This window comes from Wyeomyia smithii, chromosome 1 (genome assembly GCF_029784165.1).
Source record: "Wyeomyia smithii strain HCP4-BCI-WySm-NY-G18 chromosome 1, ASM2978416v1, whole genome shotgun sequence".
Classification (NCBI taxonomy): Eukaryota; Metazoa; Arthropoda; class Insecta; order Diptera; family Culicidae; genus Wyeomyia; species Wyeomyia smithii.
The window spans coordinates 80,979,400-81,004,772 of NC_073694.1; the positions used below are offsets into that span (position 1 = coordinate 80,979,400).

The 25,373-nt window shown below is 38.5% G+C and overlaps 1 protein-coding gene across 6 annotated transcripts in view; it reads left to right on the forward strand.

The window, feature by feature from the left end:
- LOC129719194 (uncharacterized protein MAL13P1.304) overlaps window positions 1-25,373 on the forward strand; it is a 76,699-nt gene that overhangs the window by 23,014 nt on the left and 28,312 nt on the right. Inside the window, exons 1-2 of one of the 6 annotated variants that reach the window (XM_055670693.1) lie at window positions 18,008-18,142; window positions 18,583-19,666. The exons of 1 other annotated variant lie outside the window; for it this stretch is intronic. In XM_055670693.1, coding sequence (XP_055526668.1) covers window positions 19,573-19,666 — 94 coding nt within the window. In that variant the 5' untranslated portion in view covers window positions 18,008-18,142; window positions 18,583-19,572. Of the gene's footprint in view, window positions 1-18,007; window positions 19,667-25,373 lie in introns of those variants that run through there. 4 more of the 6 variants (XM_055670696.1, XM_055670694.1, XM_055670695.1 and 1 more) reach the window with 4 other exon arrangements.

Consider the following 25,373-nt stretch of genomic DNA (forward strand, 5'->3'; position numbering starts at 1 on the left):
ATATATATATATATATATATATATATATATATATATATATATATATATATATATATATATATATATATATATATATATATATTAAGCGAGAATGCTTAAGTTCTTTGATAACCAACAATGGCCTTGTTAACGTTCCTGATTTCTTTTATATATTTTATTGATTGACAACATTAAAGAACACTTTTCTACCAACAATCGTGTAATAATAAGATCTTCACAAGCTTAGGTTTAATTTTTATTTCAGATTATTTTTCACCGAACATTAGACATAATTTTTAAAATATAAATACACTAAAGTCGATTTTTACGCGAGGGGTACGTGCCGCGTAAAAAAACGCGTAAAAAACCGCGTAAATTCCGGAATCCGCGTTAAAAAAAACCGCGTAAATTCCGGAATCCGCGTAAAAAAACATCGTTAATTTTGCATTCCGAATGAAGGGAAACCGAAATCCGGGCAAAAAAAATACCGCGTAAATTCCGGAGTCCGCGTAAAAAAACCGCGTAAATTCTGGAATCCGCGTAAAAAGCGACCTTAGTGTACATCTGTCGTGCATGTTTTTTTGTTAAATATATTTTATGTGTTTTTCTAGACAAAATCAAATAGCACTTTTCACCAATAATCATGTGGTAATATGCTTTTTCACAAGCCTAAATTCTCAGGTTTCGTTTCACTTGTTTTTACCTGAGGGGAGACAAGTGGGTATAGAATTGCATCCACTTTGGGAACCACTCGCTGATTGGTTGAAATTGAAAACCCCGAGTGCGTTAAAATTTATCATCAGGCTTGCTGGCAGTGTTGCTGAACATGTTTCGTTGTTTTGATTTATGTTTTTTTATGATGTCACTTATTGTAATCTAAAAGATTTCCAAGTGAACATTCAAAATAAAATACAAAGCGTACAAATACGGGTGTAGTAATAGATCGACTTGGATCATCACTTATATCAATTACCAAATAATCTAAAAGCGCGCAAGGAGTTTATACGGTTTTGCGTGAAGCATGAATACTGAACAGCATACCACTGCTCAATGTCGGAAGTAAATAGTGTAAGCTTATTTTTACTTTTGATTCCGTTTTGGATTAAGTTTGGAACATACCTGTTGAGGCATATTGCTTATGCGGAGAGTACAATTCAGATGGGTCAATGATGAATCATAATCATTGATGGATGACACATTTGATTTTAAGGATATTAAAGATGCAGACAGGGCCGGCGTCACATTGTTTTCCCGAGTGGGTAGTAAGCAATGGAGGGGGATAATTCCGTGTGGGTAAGTACCCACAGAGACATTTTCCGAGTGGGTACTACTACCCACACTACCCACATGAACCGCCGGCCCTGGATGCAGATTCTCCGGTAACCCTGAGACGGTAAAACTATCGCCTGCAGGAGGATTTGTGCATAATGCTGATACAAACATTCAAGTATTTTCCGAGTGAATAACATCACTTACAAAAATACAACAGGTATCATCGAGGGGGGTGAGTAAGAAGAGTAAGAAGCCAGATGTCTCCCCTTAGGTTTTTACTGAACGTGAAACATATGTTTGAAAATAAAAGTTCACAACTGACACGCAATCCACGAAAATTACAACAGGGATCATGAAGGTATCAGAATAAGAAGATGAAAATCCTGTTGTCGAAAATTACAACAGGGATCATGAAGGTATCAGAATAAGAAGAGTAAAAAGCCTGTTGTCGCACTACAGTAAAATTAGGAATCGACAACAGATATCGATAATCGATTGTATGCAATATTTAGTAAAAAACTTCGATAATGCGTAGAAGCTTTTTTCAAATCGAGAAATATCGGCATACAATTCGGTCGCGAAAGCAAAATATGTCAATATAACAACTCTTTAGCACATGTGTCACCAGGTCTAACCCGATTCCTCAGTTTGGTTGCAAAGCAATAATCAGAAAAGGAAATGAAAAGTTTCACGCGGCCTTTCGGCTTATGATGTAACTTTTATCATCTCGTAACAGTATATACGGCGACAGTGATTAACTCTGATCTGCAGCCTGACCGGTTGTGTTACTTTCACTCGACACCACCTCAATTCCATTGGCTTGGCGTAAGGAAAGACGGGTTGTATGATCCAGCCAGACAGACATGGTACAAGTAGCCGCGAAATAATTTGTATGATGTGTATTTGCCTTTTCAATGCACTGGTGAGCAGTAAAATCTTTTCAAGGGAGATTTACAAAAACTCACGAGAAAGAAATCTAAGTTTTTTATCATCGGTGATTTTAATGCAAAACATCGATCGTGGAATAATGCAGAAAGCAATTCCAATGGAAAAATATTGTTTAACGATTGCTCGGCTGGATTTTTTTCAGTTTTATTTCCAAATGGGCATATATGTTTTTCTTCTGTTAGGAATCCATCCACAATTGATTTGGTATTAACGAATCAAAGTCATCTATGCAGTGATTTGTTAACTCATGCTGATTTTGATTCTGATCATCTTCCTATAACTTTTTCCAAATCCCATGAAACTGTTTTAAATTCCACTAGGTTTGTGTTTAATTATCACAAGGCCAATTGGGGTCGGTATCGTACCACGATCGAAGAAAGCTTGAATTGTGATATTGTTTTACAAAATAGTGCTGACATTGACGGAGCATTGGATGATTTGTGCAGTTTAATACTCAATGCCCGAAATTTATCAGTTCCTAAGGCTAGAGTGAAATTCAATACACCTATTACTGACAACGAGCTTCAACTCCTTACACGTTTGAAAAACATACGGAGACGTCAATATCAAAGAACTCGTGATCCAGCTTTGAAAGTCATTTTTAAAGATTCACAAACGGAAATCAACCATAGATTCACTCTTGCAAAATGAAATTTTCATGAGAGAAGTTGAACAACTAAAACCATATTCCAAACCTTTCTGAAAGCTTTCAAAGGTTCTTAAGAAACCTTCGAAGCCCATTCCAGCCTCAAAGATGGTGACCTGACCACATAGTTTTTGCGAATGAACTGAAAGCTCGAAAGCTTCAGCAGTTTGAGAGTGATCATAATTTCCATTTGAACTAAATGAGTCCAATTGAAAATGAAGTATCCCAAAAGTATTATCAGATTACAACTCAAGAATTTCTTTCTGAAGAGGTATTGGAAACAAATTTGAATGAAATATGAACTATCATCAAGAACTTCAAAAAGTCTAGATATATTTTCTTCATACTAGCAGAAATGTAAGATTTCTCGTAATGCATTAAAAACACAATTAATTATTTTTGCTAAAAAACCAACAGTTTCGTTTCTCAAACCCATCAATAATCACGTTGTGAGAATGAACGGTGCATTCTTGAATTGGTCTGATCAAGTTAAATACTTAGGGCTAGTTTATGATAAAAATCTTACTTTTAAGGAGCACAAAATCGTTGCAATTCTCAATTACAACGATTAGTTCACTTCATGGACAGTACCGTAACAATAATTGTTAAACTTGTAAAAAATATGCTGAAATATAAAATCAATTGATATTATTGTAACACTCGATTCTTGCTTAGTTGCTTATACGTGAAAAAAATGCAAAATTTACATTGTATAACCTCCAGGTAATGCGAATAAATGATTTGTATGCTAATTTTGTTATTAAGCGTAAATTATATTTATTTCTTTCAGCCAGCTTTAAACCCTGCGAACGGAATACCGTTCATATATACATATAAGATTAAAAGGAATCTGCACATGATATGTCTTAACTGACATGAGAGTTAACAATATCCTTCAGTTGCATCTAATAAAACATGATATCCATGCAAAAGATTACTACTTTTTTCTTAACAAATATTCACTGTATGTTAATTCATGCGTCTCCACTGTGAATGGTGACTCAGCCGAGTATTAATGCTGAGTCCAAATAGTTATGAAATCTTCAGCCACAGACATCCACGGACAACTGGTTGAAATTGTGCAATTTTTTACCATGCTAGGCACCAACCAGGGCGCCACCAAATCGAAGAACAACCGGTATGTATACCTTAGACTACTCCATATGCACGAGGTTACATAACCTTGGTTCGGATCGTCGCGGCAAGAAATCGCACACTGTAAACTATACGATTGAACAAGCATTTTCAATGCAGTATGTAGGTATGAGTTCTCTAGCTCAAAGATCGTTTTGAAAAAAGCTAGCCCGAGCAGATGGTGACTGGGAAATAGACATTAAGTTAAGTTCCCTTGATTCAATAAAAACTAAAGAAGCTTTATATGGCGAATGCTGAGCAGACTGCGATCAAATTTTAAATACACGTCGTATGACGTTGTAATTTTTCAAAATCGATTATATCAAAGTATTTATTTGTTTTTCGACTACTTTAATAAGTTATCCATATTAAACTCAAAAACCAATGGTTAAAGGTTATAAAGTATCATAAATGCTTGTAATTTCCATAAAATATTATTGTATCATTACCTCACGCCAAAGCCACGATGATCGATAAGTGTTGTTGGATTCTACTTTGTGGAACATGTGTCACATGCGATTCACATTAATTCGTTCGTTGCCCGACGAAAGGATGACTCATTTGAGGTGAACGTAATTCGACTAAAACGACATGGCACACCGCGAGACTCACCTACCAACAGTTACAGTTTTCTACGAACCAGACGTATGTATGAATAAAAGCTCTACATACAACGAACAGCACCTCTAGCCATCAAGAAACGGTAGCGCCATAGCGGTAACTATAATCACAAGAAAAAAAATAACGCTACCATAAAGAACAGTAGACGTTTAGTTACTCATGCTAGTCGAGTCGAGTCTTCTCGCAAGCAAAACCTGCAGCTCAAGGCAAAGTACGCCACTCTCCACAGTATTGCATCGAAGTAACTACATATAACAATGGTCTTATTGAGACATTGCAACCAATGAAAATAACGGCACGAGAACAAACCAATGGAATTATCTTGATACAGACTCTGTTTGATTTTGACACGGTTCTATTTTGGAATATATGTGTCAAAAACGAACGGTTTAGTTTAGTCATATTTTTTAGTTTTGTCTTTTTCTTTTATCTAATTTGAATTCAAAAACAGCGAAAAGAAAATATTATAGTTGCCGAGACGGATGGCCTGAATCGATCAAGTGGTTCCGGAGATATGGCCGAAACATGTTCCCGTAATATAATGGACATAATCATAGCAGTGCTTTGAACAGTAGGGGAGGATTGTACAAAACGCACCAGTTAAGCATTTTCGCGATTTACAGCGCTTCAAATCATTTCAATGCGACATTGAACGTGTAGAATGATTGTAGGATCTATTTATTGTATGTTTATGACGGAGTTTATTATAAAGTACACGATTTCAATGTCTTTTTTGGTAAAAATTACCATTGCCGCCAAACAAGCCCGTGGCGCACCACAACAAAGGTCAGTATACTCCAAAGCAGGTGGCTAATATGCCACTAGCAGGAATCAGCACGCGAAGTGAGAAGCGCTTGAAGTCTCTAAAGTAAAATAAAAAATAATGGAACATGCTGTAAGTTGTCAAGCAATCTCCTGCAAGCTCTTCATAGTGCATTCTGCCCCAATTTTGATTTTGATTGTTTTTAGGTAAAAGTTGACGAAAGTTAGTGAAAAAGTTTGAAATAGTCATAGTATAATAAACTCCAAAAGTGTAAAGGTTAGGGGAACCTTAGTTTTTTGTGTTATTTACTAGTCAGTTAATCATGAAAGCTTAAATAAAATTCACGAATAATTACATGTTGGACAGAGCCACAGCCAACTGCACAGTTTTTTGAGTATTTTAGTCATTATGGCACACTTTTTTTTATATAAGAACTGTACAGAAGCTGGGTTTTTATGAGAAAAGCGAAGAATTTCGTCATAAAAAGCCACATGTGTAAGTATTCTGGGGAATTAATAGCATGGGCCATCTTACCCTGGTGCGTCTTGTACGGTTCTCCCCTACCATTACTCGGTTGATCATATCAATTGTCTAAGTCGCCATAGGCCACATGCGAACCTGTCTCGGTTGTGTTTGAGCTACTCCTGGATTTTTGATTCAGAACCCATCACGCGACACCTCAATTGACTAGGGATCCTAAATCTAGTCCATTGGTGGCCATATCTTCTATCTAGGTCGTAATGCGCCACTAGAAAAGTAACAATAAAATCAAGAACCGTTCATTTTTGGCAACAGAAAACATTCAGGCGTGTTGCCAAAATCGAACGGGGTCTGTATATGTATCCGCTTTGAGGCACGCGTTTTCGAAGTCGGATTACGCTGAAATTTTGCATGGGGACTGTTCTCGAGAAGACGAAATATCTGAGCTCTACTTTGAACGTGATTCCAAGGTCAAAATTATTCCACACGCTTCATTAGCCCGAGCTCGACAATCTCTAAATCACAGAAAGTCGTCTATAAAAAATAAATAACACCGAGACGAATAGGAATATGTACAATGAAAGTTTGTATGCAAGTTACGACGATTGTAACTTGCATTCAAATGGTTGAAAAATAACACTTTAATATTACTATTAGTCATTTGGCTTGCCATTTAAGGACACTTTTGCAGTCATTGGACTTGTTTGTTGCTAAATTAAGCAAATACGCTGTCGAGAAACCAATATAATCAACAAAACGGCTTGAACTTTTTTCTCCTCGTTCCAATTTTCAAAATTTTTGAAGAAGGGGTAACATGAAATGGAGATTTAATTTGTAACAGTCATATGTACAAATGACAAGCTTACTTGTTTCGAAAAATTCTATCAATTTTTCGGTAAACTTGAATTCCCGGTTGCGGCTGCTGATCAACTCTATCTTCTGCCATGTTCGTGGATTCTTGAGATCCTCGTCGCCAAAATAATATGTTCAAAGGTTTAAATGAATTTAGGAGTTTTTAGTAAAGAACATCTATTTATATTCGAGGTTGGACAAATCAAATTTTCCACTCTGATGTCAAGGACAACTTTTCACTGGTTGCCTTGATGTAACAATCAATAAAGATTAGTATTTATTTCTATTTTTAAAAACACACTAAAGTCGCTTTTTACGCGGGGGATACGTGCCGCGTAAAAAAACGCGTAAATTCCGGAATCCGCGTAAGAAACCGCGTTAATTCCGGAATCCACGTAAAAAAACCCGCGTAAAAAGCGACCTTAGTGTACCATTTTTTCACTTCTAAAATTTTGAAGAGCTTTTGAAGAGCTTGTCTCGTTCCTACTCGAAAAATGCTGCATTGATAGATGATAGGTAGTTGACAAGTGCGTGCATCTAGACTAACTGATGATTACCGAGAACGACAATAGCAGAGAAATTTGTTAAGGTCCTATAGCGGGAAAGCCGCCGCGGCACGAAGCTGACTATCTACGAATCTTTGATCATACTGTAGCCCTCTAAGGCCACGAAGCTTGGTCCATGCTCGTGGACAACTGAAGCGCACTTGTGATTTTTGTACGAAAGAAGTGCAGATGGAAGATGACAGAGGCCACGAATGCTATTATATTACGAACTAAATTCATTTCCGGAAACGTATTTTCGGATCGCGACTATTTGAATGATTATGAAGAAAAAAATTGTTGAGCGACTTGTGGCATACCACAAGTAGACATACGTAACACTCAGAAAGAAATCTTCCAAAAAAGTTGGCACAAAATGAACTACTCGAAAGTACCAACCTCTGTAAAAAAACCTCTGTTTGAGTTGTTTTTGAAGGCAGTGTACCTGCGCAGCCCTGCATTTGTCTCGTTCCTACTCGAAAAATGCTGCATTGATTTTATAAATAACTTTTTGACAGTTCCTTATGGGATTTTCTTTGGGGCTCGATAAGGCCGAGAAAAAGAAAATTTATTTTGTTCATTATTTATCGAGCAGTTTGACAGGGCGAGGTACAGAGTACTATGGGGCAACGTGTACCAGAAAAAAACGCCAGTGTTACGTATGTCTTATGTATGTGATTCTACTTCTTGAGTATATCGTACTCGCAACTTAACAATGCTAAGTTTGACAGCCTTCCATTGTTCATAGTCGTATGCAACCTATTTTTAATCTGTTTCATCTTCGAAAAAGACCTCGCCAGTTGCGTTCGAGATCATTAGACTCAAATAAATCCGCAACGCAATTTCAGCGTGCCAGATGGTTTCGAAAGATGTCTGCAGCTGCATGAAAACCGGAAATTTTTTCTTGATATCAGAAAAAAATCACAGGAGGGTTGTGTGCAAAGCCACGACCGCAAGGTTGAAGTAGAATACTTTTACACAGCTCTACTTACGGCTGTAAATTAACCTACGGCCGGCGTATCGGTTCGAGCCGCTTATCGCGTTTAGCCTGGCAGACGCCTAATGCGCACGGCCAACACAATAGAAAGGTGTTTTCACACTGAAAATTAGACACGGCTTTACTGGAGTAGGTGTTGGCAAATGCATCTACCGCTAATACCGCCGCTATCGTACGAAAAATGACGCGCGTCTAAGAACACCCGAACTGTTTCGCCGTGCCGCTTCCATTTACTTCCTTATTACATCGGCCTTAGGGAAGAACCGGCTGCACCTACCGCTGAGGCTGTAACCATACTGCTACTGGTACCCAAAGCTATTAACTTTTCAAATTAAATGTTTTATTTGTCCTCAAAAGAACAATTGGTCAATTCCATATCGGATATGATGCAATCGCATCTCTGTAATATTACCGACAGTAATATTCTTCTAAACAAAATGATCCAACTTTTCCATTAGAGGAAGTGCCGGCTGATGTACCGCGAAAATCTCGCCCGATCGCTCGCGTTGGCGTTCAGCCTGGCAGAGGCCTGAGACGTGGTGACCAACCACAGGGCAAGTGATTTGTTTAATTTGAAGGCAGCCACAGGCGCGACCCGCTGCTATGGTCTGTTACTGCTGAGTGACGATATCTGCTGTTACTGCTGTCAACGTTGTGGACGGTCCATCCAGTTCATCTTCCGACTAATGCATGTAGCTAGTTTTCCCAGAAACACTCTTTTATAGCCGAAGGGTGCTACGTAATAGGCCACGCCTTTCAGTTCAGGTTTACCATTTCCTTATGTTCTTTAGACGAATTATTCCAAAATTCGCATTTGATTTTTGTATCCAGCGAATAAACACCGATGGTGCTCTCACACACGCAACGGTTTTAACCCGTATCTTATTGCGGTTTGTAACATCAAGCGATTTCGTTTGCTCGCTGTCGCGTGTTGCATCATGTTGCAACTTGGCAGCTGGGAGACGACGAAATTCTGTTTATGCTGATTGATTGAAGCGACTTCATATTAGCTCTGCATAGTCGAACTAACTGCTTTTGTGAATGCGTTCTAACAGGGCAGTTTATTATTCAATGTCGGTTATGCTGATCGCAGCCTTTGCGCTGCCCCTACAGTGGGGGGTTTACTAAATAAAGTAAAAATTAGACATCTTCAGCAGAATTTCATTGCATCCCGCACAGAATGTCTGCTTGTGTTGATGCCAGAAAATTATTAACCTTCAATTATTCTTTTATTTGCCTTGAAAAAAGCATTTTGCGGTTCAAAATCGGTTGCTAATTACCACCTTTGAGCTGCCCTAACATTGGGGGAATTAAGATACACGGACAACATGCACTGTGGAAGCTATTTCACATTCAGTAAATTCGACGGGTGCGACAGATTTCAATTGCTAGGATGCAACACAGAATGCTTGCTTGCGTTGACAAAAATTATTAACTTTCAATGACTTGTTTATTTGCCTTAAAAAAGGCATTTTGATTTCCGAAATTGGATTTCCTGATGGCAATCTTCATGCTGCCCCAACACGGGGGGAATAATGGCTGTCTGGCGGCACACGCTGAGAAAAACCGCGCTGCTCCTGAGACGTGGTGACCAACCACAGGCTAGTGCTGCTGCTAAGGAAGGACGACTGCTGTTGTCGCTGTCTAGAACATTTATGAGCGGCTCCGGCTGAAACAGGCTCTTATATAGGCCAAATAGCATGTTTTCAATTGCAAGGTATATGATCCTGTCGACCGTGCTTGGAAAGCAAGCATATAACGACCAATCAGAGGTCGAATTTTTCGTTTTGACAAGGCTTGACTATTTTCAATAGTACAACAGTGTGAATAATAAAATTACAATTATTTTATTTTGGGAAGAATCTTAGAAGATTTTCTAATCTATTGCTGCAAGAACAAAGGAAATCCATCGAATACTAACCGATTTATTAGCATTTGAAATTGGACATATTTTTCACTTTTTTCGGTTTTAGATTTTCATTTCACATCCCTATGTAGCCGAACTTCCTGAGAGAAGTATTCTACTTCAAAATAGTACGAGGGTGGTATCCAAGACACGACCGCATGTTTGACGTAGGACTACGATAGTTTTATATTTCATTTAGAGAATTTAGACTTTGTTCGATTTGACCACGTTTCACTTTCGACACGGTTTGACTTTGGCACTCATAAGCCAAAAACGAGCGGTTATGTTTAATCATAATTTACAGTTTTCTTGTTTTGCTTTTAAACAATTCAAACTCAACAACCACCAAGAGAAAGGCATTTTGTCCATTATGTTGCCGAAACCGAAACCAAAATAGACAAGATCAAAGCAGTACTTAATACCGTGCTATACCTCTAATTACTCGGAAGGGTCATATCAAGTGTCTAGGTCGTTGAAGGCTTCATGCGGACGCTGCGTTCCGGATACTTTCAGATTATTAAGCCTAAATCCATCAAACGACACCTCTAACAACTTACAATCCTAAAACTAGTTCATTGATGGCTGTTTAAAAATCTTTACGAAGCATATTGGTTTTCTATTGTCTTTTAAATAGCCTATAGTTGGTCATTTGAATAAATCTGAGAAAAACAGAGTGTAGAATTCAAAAAGACAGCAACCCAATGCAACTTCAAATTTTAGGAATTTGAAAAAAGGTTTTATCATTAAACATGGATATGAAAATCACTACGGTTGCAGTTCAAATGCCATCTACTCGTCACGACAACTAAAAGGAAACGAGCAACGGGGTAGCAAGCTTCTGATTAGTAGAATGTTAACACAACTTTTGTTGAAGAGTTATTTTAATTATTATATAACAATCTTTCGCAATATTCTACCTGTCGATTAAGACATCGGTGTTTAAAATCTGTTCAGGGGTAGTAATACAATAAGCACTTTAAAACGATGAGAAAACATCTCTTGCAGCTATACAAAGCGAGCTCGTGATTGGTTGAAAACTGCGAAACTGAACTAGAAGAAGTGGAATTCAACTGAACTTTTTACTAATTTACTGTTCATCGTACATCGTTCATCGTGCAATGTAAAATGTACAATTATTGTATCACATGCTTTGGCAACCGTCGTCGTTCGATCAAAGCATTGGTGGTCAAAATCCGTTCAGTTGTAATCGCATATTGGATGCAACATCCAACATCGTGATATACTGTTGCGTACAGAATTATTTTATCGCCGGTCGCACAGCGTAGTGTGCGAACACGCACCACTGTACGTTGACAGCAGCTACATTGTTTCCACTTGGCTTGACTGCACACAAATGGCAATCGAGTGCTACTGCACTGACGACGAGCGACCGTCTTCTCATACATGGCTCGGTGCAGTACTGTTGCCTGTGTCAGCATGTTTTCCTTCAAGACATCAGTTTTAATAACATTCTCACAACAAATCGTTTAATTGTCTGATAAAGGAGGTTGTGACGAACTTTCCGAAAAAGCATTACTATCAAGACATCAAAATAGTCTAGGTTCATGGAAGCTAATATTAGTTGACCTATTGGGACGGGGAGGTTCTGTCAAATTTTTTTTTGCCACTGAATAGAGGTTGCCATAGCAAGCAGTTGGTGTCCACTCATGAAGTCTGTGCCAGGAGTGCTCGCATGTGATTGGTACATTGTTCGTAAAAATACGACCTTGAAACTTTTCATCAATTTTCACTGTTTAACAATTAAGTAACAATGATATATGAAGAATCACAAAATTGTCCATCATTTTATCAATCCAACGACATATTGATTATTGTGATCCATCATGTGGTTACATCAGTATTACCGTTTGAAATCTTTCATTCCGACGTTACATCTTGGTTTTTAGTTTCCTCAGAATGTATCTCGATATAGTGCGGTTAGACGTAGTCCTACGTCAAAAAACCTACCGCAATTTGGAGAAAATGCGATCCACAAGCAAAATTTTGCACACAATTTGAGAAAGACTGTGCAAAAATAAGGCGACCCTGGCAATAACACAGTGCAACAAATATTGACTTTTTTCTGCCTTGGTTTCAATATATAATTTTTCTGTGTATTTTGATGCAAAACTAAATTTCCTTGAGTTTGAAACTATTTTAACTTAAGGGCGCCATTTTGAATTTTTGGGATATCGGAAATTTTCGATGTTTTTTCGACGCCATTTTGTTTTAAGACCAAATATCAAAATTCCAAGAGTTTGTCCACATATTAGCAACTTCTTACCCATCTTTGAAAAAAAAAAGGTTTATCTGCAGACATTTTACGTAGATCAGACACCTACCATTCGATTTCTGAGACTTTTTTACTCAAAATAAGATATAATTTGACTACCAGTTTAAGATATTAGCGAATTACCATTAATGCTCAAAAATAATCGATATTATTTTGCTTTGTGAAAAATATACTAAAACTATGCCAAACCCGGTTTCGTAGAATCACCGTTTTGAGCTCAGTTTTTGTCTGATTTAAGATCTGTTGTTTCATAAGATGGGTAAAAAGATGCTTATATGTGGACAAACTCTTAGAATGTTGAAATTTGGCCTCAAAACAAAATGGCGTCGAAAATACCACAAAAATTACCGGTTTCTCAAAAATTCAAAATGGCGCCATTGTTGCCCCTTAAGTTGAAATATGTTCAAACTCGGGGAAATTCAGTTTTGCATAAAAATACACAAAAAAATTATATATAGAAGCCAAGGCAGAAAAAAAAGTCAATTTTTGTGTCACTGTGTTATTTAAGCAATTTTCGGTTATTTCGTGTCCACATAGCTTGTCCTAGTAAATATTAGTTATAAATTGGTTAAATTAAGTATGTTCAATTCAATTGACTTAAAAAATGACATAAATTATATTTTTCTGATAATCCATTCTCGGCTGACATCTAAGTTTTGATTAAAGCTTAACAATTATACTTGCAGTTTTGAACGATAAAACTGTTCAATACGGTTAGCAAACAGATCGATCTAGAATATGCAATACAGTTTGTTTCAACTGTGCATGTAGTTGCTGAGTAATACGAGTTTGAAGTTTGGGGAGACGGTTTATAAGAAAAATGTGTAACAAGAGGGTATGGTAGTATAGATTTCGAACATGTGTGATGAAACGAGTAAGTAGTATGGGGAATAGCGCGACATGCCATTGAATTATTAAATTTATTGTGAAATATGAGTCAGATGATAGTTTAATTCAAAATAATAAGCATTTCCATTGCATAGTATGATGTAAAAAGAACACTTTGACATCTGTTCGCCCCCCACGATCAATAAAATGAACGTAACTGTTATGCGAATATTTTCGACATGGGACAACACAAGCGGGTTTTGATTTCTCCGATTTCACGAACAAAGGAACTATTATTACCAGTCAGCTCCAGGCCGAATTGTCTCTTGCTGTTCGAAGAAGTCGTCTTCATTCAATCCGGTCCATGGCTGCCATGTCGTCTCCGGAGGCCACGCAGGTCGTCTATCACTTGATCGAGCAACCTTGCTCGCCGCGCACCCCGTCGCCTCGTTCCAGTCGGGTCGTTATCAAGAACCATTTGCATCGGGTTGCCATCCGACATCCTAAGGACATACCTAGCCCACCGTGGTCTCCCGATTTTCGCCGTTTGAACGATGAGTGGTGCTCCCAGAAGCTAATGCAACTCGTGGTTCATCCGCCTCCGCCATTTCCATCTTCCATCTGCACTCCACCACAGCTGGTACGCAGCATCTTCCGTTCGAAAACCCCAAGGGCGCGTTGGTTTTCTACAAGCATGGTCCAGGTTTTGTGGCCATAGAGGACTACCTGTCTGGTCAGTGTTTTGTAGATGGTTAACTCCGTGCAGCGGTGGATTTCATTCGAGTCCTCCGTAGTCCAAAGTTGGCACGATTTCCTGCCAAATTTTTTTTGTTAGGAAATTAGGATTACGTTGTCCATTGATGTGAACTTTTGTAATAATCCTGTCATAATCTCTGTTGGTGTCGTTGTCAGCAGTCACCAGTGAGCCCAGATACACGAACTCGTCTACCTCCTCGATTTCATCACCGCTAATATGAATTCGTGGAGGGAGGGTTATACTGTCTTCTTTGGAACCTCTTCCTCTCATGTATTTAGTCTTCGATGCGTTTATGGCCAGTTCAATTCGTTCGGCTTCAGCCTTCAGTCTGATGTACGTCTCCGTCATCTTCTCAGGGGTTCGTGCTACAATATCAATGTCATCGGCGAAGCCAAAGAGCTGAACAGACCTTATAATTATCGTGCCACTCGTGTCGATACCAGCCCTACGTATCACACCTTCCAAAGCGATGTTGAAAAGCAGGCACGATAATTCATTACCTTGCCGTAATCCTCTTCGAGATTCGAAGGGACTTGAGAGTGTCTCCGAAACTCGAACTAGGCACATCACCCGATCCATCGTCGGCTTGACCAACCGTGTCAGTTTATCCGGAAAACCGAAATCGTGCATAATCTGCCATAGCTGATCTCGATCGATTGTGCCGATTTAAAATCGATGAACAAATGATGTAACGGCACGTTATACTCAAAGAACTTCTGTAGGACCTGCCGTACCGCGAATATTCCCGTTCGTGGTGGCGCAGGCACCCATAAATCCCGTTTGGTATTGTCCCACTAATTTCCTCGCAAACGGTGATAGTCGACGGTAGAGAATTGGAGAGAGTACCTCGTAGGCGGCGTTCAGTCACCGTTCAGTTCAGCGATTCGCCACCGTGTTTTAAAAGCTCGCTGGGGAGTTGGTCAGCTCCAGCGGCTTTGTTATTTTTCAGCCGGCCGATCTCGTCTTTAACCTCTTAGAGGCCAGAGGCTGGAATTCTGTCGTCATCTGCGCGTACAATGAGATCTACTACCACTCCGTCGTCGTTCTCTGCTACATCGCCATTAGGGTGCTCGTCGTAGGAAGCAAACTTCCACCTTTAAATCACCTCACATTTGTTCGTGAGAAGGTTGCCGTCCAGGTCCCTGCACATGTCGGCTTTTGGCACATAGCCTTTGCGGGAGCTGTTCGGCTTCTTGTAGAACTTTCGTGTGTCATTGACACAGTACAGTTCCTCCATCGCCTCGCGATCTCGATCTTCCTGTGGCGCTTCTTCTTCCGTAAGGCCGAGTTTTGCCTGTTCCGTCCGCGTCGGTAGCGCTCCACTTTCGCCCTCGTTTGGTGTTGTAGCTTTCTCGCTTGTGCTACATTCTTATCTTCTACTAACTGTTTGCACTCGTCGTCAAACCAGGTCGTTTCTCCTGTTCGGAGCCACAGTACCAAGTGCCGCTACAGCAATACTACCTGTGGCTGATCGCATGTCCCTCCAGCCATCTTCAAGAGTAACTGCGCCAAGCTGCTCTTCCGTTGGTAATGCTGCCTCAAGCTGCTGCGCGTAATCCCGTGCATCTTCGGCGTCCCGTAGTTGCCCAATGTTTGGTCACGGTGACTTTGACGCGTGTTTCGCACCGTCGAGTGTTTTGAGCGCATGCATACTGCAACAAGGTAACAGTCCGAATCAATATACGCACTGCGCTAGGTGCGAACGCTGATGACGTCTGAGAAGATTTTACCATCGATTAGAACGTGGTCGATTTGGTGCTCCACTTGTAAGTCAGGTGATCTCCAGGTGGCTTTGTGGATGTCTTTGCGAGTGAAGAAGGCACTTATGACTACCATACCGCGGGAGGCTGCAAAGTACACACATCGTCGGCCGTTATCATTTGATGCGGCATGCAGGCTATTAGGCCCGATCACCGGTTTGTACATTGCCTCCCGTCCTATCTGAGTGTTTATATCACCGATGACGATCTTAATGTCCCGTTGCGAACAGTTATCATACACCTGCTTCAGCTGGGCATAGAACGCTTCTCTTTCGTCGTCGGGTCTTCCTTCGTGTGGGTAGTGCACGTTGATGATGCTGTAGTTGAAGAACCGGTCCTTAATTCTCAACTTACACATCCTCGTACTGATCGGCTGCTACCTGATCACGCGTTGACGTATCCTACCCAGCACTATAAAGCCAGTCCTAAGCCCGTTGGTGGTGCCACCGCTATGATAAAAGGTAGCCTCTCGATGTCCGATTTTCCATACCTTCTGTCCCGACCAGCAAAGTTCCTACAGTGCTACGATTTCGAAGTTGAGTGGATTGAGTTCGCCATCGAAAGCCTACCGATCTGCAGCTCCATGTACCGAGTTTCCAATCGTAGTCCTTATTTCGTCGCCTAGGTCTGTGCCGATTGTTCCGATCCGTATTTACTTCTTCGATGTTTGAAACGTATGGTGCTTTGCGGGGCGGCTAGTTGGGCCTTTTGCAACCCCCTGTCTCGCCGGAGGACCATCGTGTCAGCTCTGTTCAGAGTCCCACGCTGACACCAGAACGATGATCAGCTAACATGGAGATCAGACGCTGTTTTGAGCCGCACCATCTTGGTGAACAGACGCTCGGGTTGGCAAAGCATTTCTTCTACCACCGAGATATAGTTACCGTGCCACCTTCTCACTTAATTATTGTCGGGAGAAGTGCTTTTAACGCAAAACATTCTAGCTTTAAGTTAGTTAGTTTCAGCTCGTAGTCGGCAGCGAGGATAAAAAATTTACTTCTAGTTATTAAGATACTTTAAAAAGTAAGCTACCAGATATAATTGGTGTCGTTAAACATTGATTTGTATTTGTGCCGTGTCAAATAAATTACAGATGAAGAAAAAAAAATTGTCGGGAGACAACATTGCCCAGGCAACGCCAACCAGTTGTGTCCATGTTTCAACTGGTAGTCTGTTGTATCATATGATTCGTGGATGCGTGAGATAGGAACTTGTGGGGCCGGAGCTAGGTTTGACGCTCCTTCCAAGTTGTCAACTCACCATTTGAAGCCCAAACTATTAGCAGATGCACTATTTTGAATAAGTGTATTCAGACTCACATTTATCCTTACGATTGCATTAACAATATAAATTTTTACTTGTCTAAATACATTAGGGTTTACACCGCTTACCCGGGAACTGAAAATAACCCGAACGTGTCAGCATTGTGTAATCATTTGATCAGTGTCTTAAAAAGGTGATATGCATCTTATCAATAAGAAGTCGCATCGCACACTGTTCTGTGCTGAAACAGCATCAACAAAGAAAACAATGTTCTTTATTCAGCGACCTTCGTGCAACAAAGGTATATGTAAATAATTGTTAATCTTATCAGTACGATTATGCATGATGTTATACAAGGGTGATGTTGTTGTTTACTGCACAAGAGAACTTCCTTAACTGACAAGTTGTTACTTATTGAATATCTCTCAAAAAATATAAAAAATTCGCAATTCTGTGCCATTAAGTTTTATTTTTTCCAATTAACGATTACCCACTCTAATGTACATTGTGTCAACGTTGCTACATTTCGTTGAAGCTACTAAGATTTCCTAAAAATGTCAACAATATTGTTTTTGAAATTTCATATTCAACAGATAGTGATAATGAAGCTTATATTTTTATATTATACAAATCTTTTGCAATTCTATTACGCAGGATTTTTTTAACCCCGGTTTAAAGCCACTGGAAAACTGGTTAACCGCAGACAATTACGCGACCGCATGACAACCCATGTGCTATTTATTACGCCAGTAGAGAAAAAATCTCAGCTGAGTTGATGCATTCGAGAGAAAGAGAATGACGAGAGCGTACCTTTTTCAACTCTCTCGCTGCTTGTTGTGGAAAAAAAAACTCTTGCTGCTTGCTGTATTATGAATATTTTGCTACCTTTGTAATGCTCTACACTCTTTGGTTTGAAGCGTTCACGAATTCATATCTCAACAAGCAGCAGTATATGGACATCGTTTGGCGCAAAGAACGTGCTTGTGCTCAGTAGTCAGTATATCGGAAGCATTCGTTGAAGATAGAGGTTTCTTTACTGGCAAATTTTGAGCTCAACCTTTGTCTCTTTCTATCTCCTGATCTATTTCTTCTCATCGACAAGTTAGTTGTGCTTGGTATATCTTTTTAAGTTTTCATTACTGTGGCTAAAGTGACACTCAATTAAAGAAAACACTTTCCTTTATCGCATGTTTGTTTACGTTTGTTGTGAGAAGTGCACCTTTTCGTAATTTGAACTGAAAAATAGAGAAATCGAAGTAGAGTATCAAAAATCTCTAGAGCTCTATTACTCGTAAAATTGAGTGCTAAAACCAACTGGTGCTGTTTTATGTAGGCCTATCGCGGTAGAACGTAGTGCAAAAAGACTGGAAACTGTAACAAAATATTGTCCACACAACGTTGAACAAATGTGTAGTTAAATATAGATTTTCGCTTCAGCGATGAATGTGGAAAAAGTGAATCGATTGATATTTTACTAATGTGACACTAAAACTAGCCTAACATAAGGGCGAAACTGTAGACAACTCTATTTTTTTATACAGGATACCGGAGAAGCTTGTTTGTGGACAAATTTCTTGTAAAATTGTGCAGCTCATACAAAAATAGAAAGTAATTTTGTATCCCTCACACATTCGTAAACGATATGCGGTAGAAGAATCGTGGGAATTAGATACAAAAGTGGTTAAAGTTGGGAAGCGTCCAGTTGACAAAGGCAGGTTCAAAAATGTGTTTCAATAGAAGAATCCTGCAATTTTTACAAATGAATACGAAGAATTGTAGTCAACGCAATAATGCGCAAACTCTGAATCAAACCCTAGATAGGTTTTGAAGAGCATATTGTCAGCAAATTTAATGAATGAATTTTCGGAGACCAAACAGAACTTTGTTAGATCAACGTTTCTCATCTGTTGCACAAGCTTCCTGTTCAGCTTTCTAAACAATTCTACGATAGCAACAGTGTAGTTGTAAGAGAGTGCAAAACACGGGTGAGAACCAATCAGTATATATCTAATGCAAACAGAAACGATAAAATTTTTTACAAAAATTTATATAGAGGCAGTACTACCGCGTTCAGAGTGTTAGAATATAGTTACGTACGAACTGCTTAAAAGAACACTCAAAATGAAGATGAGTTCGAGAACACCACGTGCTCTTAACTAGATTTTGTGCGGGAATGTAATCAAACGCCATGATGCTTAATACGTACCTCAAAAGAAAAAAAAAACGCGAAACTGGGCTTTGGGGCCTCAAAAGAACTGGGCCTCAAAAGAAAAAAAACGCGAAAGTTGGTTTCGGCCTGCAAACTGGTGAATATTTTTAAAATACAAGAGATTAACTAAGAAAAAATGGTTTATTTGAACCAGTAAGCAATGTGCAATAACAAATCCATCTAAACGCTTTTCGCACAGGCGTTTAGATTTAGTGTCGCTTGGACAACTATTAATGGAAGTGAGTTGTCCCGTGTAGTGAAATCATATATTATTTTCAAGTATTCAAGTTTCAAATATCACTGAAGAAAATAATTGTAAAAGATGATTATGTCTCTGGATATGATATTAGTAATCGCGGCCATAGTGATCCTGCTTGGTTACGTTCTATTCGTTCGGATAAGAATTCATGAAAAGAGTAAGTGAATTAGGTGTTTATTTAATTACATATTTTTTGCATAACCCCTTATATGAATGAGTTTTTCCAAAAGCAGGTAATAATTTCGATATTTTGACTTACTCAAACTGCTAGCTTTGTCACCATTTAGCATATTGTCATGAATTTCTTAATGGTCACCAACTTATTAAAAACAAGATGAAAAATATTTTAGTCGTCTTCACTGAGTGTCCATAACAACTCTTAGAAAACTAATTTTACTTAATCATTGTTATTAATATATCTGGACGTCCTCAAATATTTAGAACCAAACTCGTCTATGGAGAAACATATAAAAATAAAATTAGTTTTCTTGTACGGGTGAGGTCAACCACTGGTCAAGTTAGGGCAAAGTATACTATAGGTCGGACTCAACTAGTCGCTGTTTTGGCGATATACATATACACGAACAAGATTTTTGTTTATTTATTTTACATAAATGTTTTGTTGTTTTCGAATAAATAAGAACAATTTTATTTTTGACTTATACCTTTAATGTCATAGAACACATTTCTTATAAAAAAAAATATCTTGTAATAATTTTTGACGTAATTGCAGTCAAGCATAAAAAATTGCAATTGAAATCTTAAAATTAATTTTTTGAATTCTATTTTTTGAGTTTTTAGGTTTTAATTTTTCTTTTAATTATTTTTAATTTTTTTTATTTAAAAATGAATTAAGTAATGTCTAATAATTACGTAGCACGAAATTTATATTTTCGATCTCTTCTAGATCTTCAAAATTTTTCGTATGGGTTGTAACGTTCTGTCAAACAGCCCCCTACCTTCCCATCAAGGGTTACGTATTTTATAGATGTTCCCTTACGACATATCAGCTTTAGATTTGAAATTAGAAAAAGTTTATGTTCCATTACCATATACAATCCAGTCTAAAATTATATATAATTCAATCATATATAATCGAGTCCGACATGTTACAGTACTGTTTGTACGGAAAGTTTGTTCCTACGGTCATTTAGGATTATACGTCTTCAATTGTTCGTGACTTTATAATGACTCCCTAATCGCAGTAAGGTATTCACTATCGGCACGTGTTATTTTTTTATCCATAAAGTCTAGTTCAAACTGAAAGCGGCAGGTTCCTGTTCTTTTGCGCACCAGCTTAACCACGCAGCGGGTGAATTCATATGTTGCTACACATGTTGCTATTATATACAGTTAATATCGATCAACCACGTGGTTCAACCGTGCTTGCTACGTGACAAATGTTTAGTTTTTCAAACGACTAGTTATTACTGAAGAGCAGTCGATGAATAATGTCTTTAAATACAAATAGAGCTGTACCTAATTTGATTTTTTTTTTGTATGAAACTTTTACTGACGTAACCAGGCAACGTCAACGTCATCGTAGGCCAAATATATGAGTAAGTGTTGCTTAGAATTTATGATGAGCAATCGATGATGCCTTCCGTTTTGTATACACTGATAAGAAAACGCATCATCAAAAAAATATGTTCAAGCTACTTCCAGTACACAGTGGTGCGAGAGCTCAAAATCATGAACTTTTTTCATTTGTTCTCCAAATACTTCTATTGACATACCATATGAAATTTAGTATATAAAAAGCGTCAAAGAATGACAATAAGTTCCAATTCGAAACTCCGCCTCTAGTTGCGCTGCGGAATTTAACTTTGCAGTCTTGCACTTTAGAGAAATGGTGTTTTCAGCAAAGTTGTAGATAATGTTGTCACAAAAAAATTGCCGACGACATGGTTCTTCTAATTTTTCTTGCTTTGGATAAACGTTTTATATTAGACTTGTCCTCAAAATTAGATTTTTTAGAGTTTTTTAGCTGGAGCGTGTGAAAGGCACCAATGTTTAGCATCCATCATCCAAAAACATCCAACTTTGTAGAAGGCACAAAAAAAAATTCATACAAATTGCCAAAAAATTAAAAAAAATGTTATAATTTCCCAAATCACAGTTAAGGCGACATCCATAAATTACGTAACGCAAAAAACCCAATTTTTGGACCCCCACCCCCCATGTGTAACGAAACGTTACGCCAACACCTTCCCCCCATAAAAATTACGTAACGCTGCAGAAGGATTTCCTTGATAAAAATGCTCGATGTTGAGAGTCTCTCCAGAGATTTTTCGTTACGTAACGCTGAACTCACCTCCCCCCCCCTTCCCTGTGTAACAAATCGTAACGCCCAAGCATACTCCTCCTTCCCCCTATGAGCGTTACGTAATTTATGGATGCCGCCTAAGCAAACTTTAGTACACGAACCCGTTTGTCCATTTCAGTATCTTTTCATTTAAAAAAACCTTGTTCAACTTTTACGAGTGTATCTTACCACTAAATACCATAGCCGCTGTAGAAAATCAAGTTTGACATTATTTGTCCGCTTTGTGGTGATTTTATCCAAATCTATTACGGCGCCTGACCCACTGTTTTCATATAAAAATATTGCAATTTAACCTGTTTAAGCATGCAAAAACAGAAATGATCGTAACATGATCTGTGTCGTGATGAGAAACCAGCCAAGCAAAAATAAAAAGCTAGTCATCTTTTAGAAAGTATGTATTCGAAATGCAATCGATGAATGATAAATAGATTCGCTTGGCAACTGCTGAATTGACCAGATGTTGGCAGAGTGTGCAGACACCAACACACACTGCATTCGAGATGAAGTGTACAAAATATATGCTAATGGGACAGTTGTCAGAGGAAACTAGGCGAAATTGAAGACGAACACGAACACTCGTTCAAATGCAGCATGCTCCTATTTGGTTTCGAAACGTTGATGGGATAGTTTCAAACGTTGGTGATGGGACTTCATCAATTTCATCGTATATATGCGTTTTCGCCTACTATGAATAATTATTTCAACAAGCTTTGTTCAGTTATAGGGGTACTGGGGGTATCCCGGCCCCCTAAGGAAAATGATTTTTAGTAGGATTTGATGGCATTTCTTTCACAGAATCATTGCCCAGATTGTTTTCAACAAGATATGAAGACTTTCAGTACTTTCAAACTGTTATTCTACAAGGAATAGTGAAGTTTTTAATCTAAGATAAACAAGCTTAACAACAGTGCGGGTGAAACCGGCACCCCTTGGGGGTAACACCGGCACCTAAGATTGTACATGAATTTACTCGAAATAACTTAACCCTCTAGTGCCCAATGCCGCCATTTGGCGGGCTTCAGTCGAAGTTCTGCAAAGCTCCAATAAATACTTAAAAAGTGTTTATAATGATTCATAGTGATTTTTTTGATGCCCGTCTAGAAATTAACTTGGGCACTAGAGGGTTAACCAATTTGAATTCGGAAACCGCCAAATGAGAGGTATTACATTTCTGCATGTCACTGTTGGATTTGGTTGTTGTCGGTTATCTGGTTCTGGGGAGATTGCCGGAACAAGTTCCGGTGAACATTATGAATAAACAATGAAATAATTTGATACTCGGCAAGCCTATCATGTGGCCCTTCAAATCATATTAATAACTAGTTCCATCGAATCCAGGATCACATTGACCAGTACATTTGACACCTCTAATAACCCTTGGAATCTTTCATAAATCACAGAAGAGTTTAAGTGCATGATTCTAAGTCGAGTTATTTTTTTAGCAGCGAATCATCGGTAATAGATGAAGAATATGTGTCAGTAACATCCAACTAACCTCAGCCCATGTCGGGCTTACCCCACTCACTGGGTGACGGTGTTACCCCGACATCACACATTTTTAAAAATATGTATTTCTACTAATTTATCGCTTAAATTCCCCTCAGGTCGAATTCCTGTGATTGCTATCAATACAGGCAAGAAATTGTAGAGCAACGAAAAATTGTTTTAGTCTTTTCAAATGAATAAAAGCTTAAGTTCCACTTACGAAATATAACATCCGTTTACGCATCAGCTGCAGTAGCGTGTGTTTTGTCTATTATTTTGACGTTTGACGTTTCACGGTGGCTTCAATGTGTCGTAAAATGTCTAAAATATTAAATACCAACACTTCACATATTCCAAAACACAGTTAATAAGCGTTTTCTAGTAAAATCTTAGGGGTGACGGTCTTACCCGCAGTGCCGGGCTTACCCCCAGTACCCCTACCACGTCAAATAAGGAACTAAGATTAATGGTTCAAATTGCGTTTCCACAAATAGCTATTTAAAATAAAAAAAAAAACAAAAATGCAGTTCGTTTGTTGTCATAAGTTAAAACAAGTTTTTAATTCCAGGAATATTAAAATCTACTGTAAAGCTTGCTTCAAATGGTCTTGTAATTTTAAAGAAAAATTAGAAATTAGCGCTTGAACTAACAACTGAAAATGACAAGCTCAGAAGGCATTGATAATAATGCTGTTGAAATACATGTTTGTAAGAACGTGTGCACTCTTTTTTTTTTTTAATTGAAATTGAGTAACGTTTGTAAAGAGTGATCTGTGATGCTCCGATATTTATGTCGGTTTTTAGCTCTCTGAACAAAAGTTTTATATATGTGTATTAACTATAAAGAATAAACGTTGAACCTGCCAAGCTGAACCATTCGTTTTAGATTTTTGGTGATAATTATATTGTGTATAGATTGAGTCGCAGAATCTGCATAATGGTGTCCGTGATGTTGCTCGGCTGCAGTTCCGCCTCCTTCCGCCATCGCGAAATAGTTTCTTCAGCCGTTGCTCCTCGAAAACTTTTTTCCACGATGATCGCGTGTAATTTTGAATGACTTCCTTAACGCCTCGTCGCCACAGTTGCGATACGTGCTATTGAAAGTACGCGATTCATTATTAATAACATTATTAACGAGAATTTAATAAAAGTCCTATGCACGTGAGATGAAGATCGCTATAGTAATAAGTTAGTGGCGCACAGAAAATTCACGTTCACCTGGAGACCCGCAGATCTCTTTCCACGCTCGGCTTGGCGAGGTGCTTCCGTGCATGGCCCATTTTATGTGATGTTTCAAAACTCAATTCATTGATAAAATTTTGACAGAAAGCACTGAACCGCTGACATAATGCACGCAAAGCAACATTAGCAGGTTCTGACGCCTGTCAGTTCGTAAAATGGTCTAAATTGGATAAAATTTATTCAGATTTTGTATTTCAATTACGAACTTTTTCCTATCCCCAGCTGAAAGTGTATCGGGTGCTATTCATCCTAACAGTTTTTACCAGCATTTGAGATGTCTTCCAGTTGCGAGTGTTGCTTCTTATTTTTCTTGAAAATACCCTGAGTTCTGTTTTTTTGTGAAAGGATAATATTGGAATAAAAACAGTTGCGTGTGATTTAGTTATTTGTTATTGAATTCAAGATCTTTTCAGACAATGTTGAACAAATGTTGCATTTTCTTCCTCCTTCTTCCTCCATCGTTTTAGCTATTTTATTCCAACAGGTCTTCATCTGATTGATGTCTTTGACAACTTTTTCCTTCGCCTTGAGTCTCCTATTCATGCTTGTCCAATATTTCTCAATAGGGCGGAACTAGGAGCAATTGGCTAGGTTAAGGTCTTTCAGAACAAACCGGACTCATTTCTCTGCATACCATTTTTGAACGACTTTGCTGTAACGATAGCTCTCCAAATCTGGCCAAAACATCACGAGATGGTCATGGGATCGAATGACCTGCAAAGTTCGTTTTTGGAGACTCTCTTTCTGGTACAGTTCCAACGTCATAAATTTTGACTTGGCAGGAACATCTCCCGAGTCGTTGCCAAGTAAAA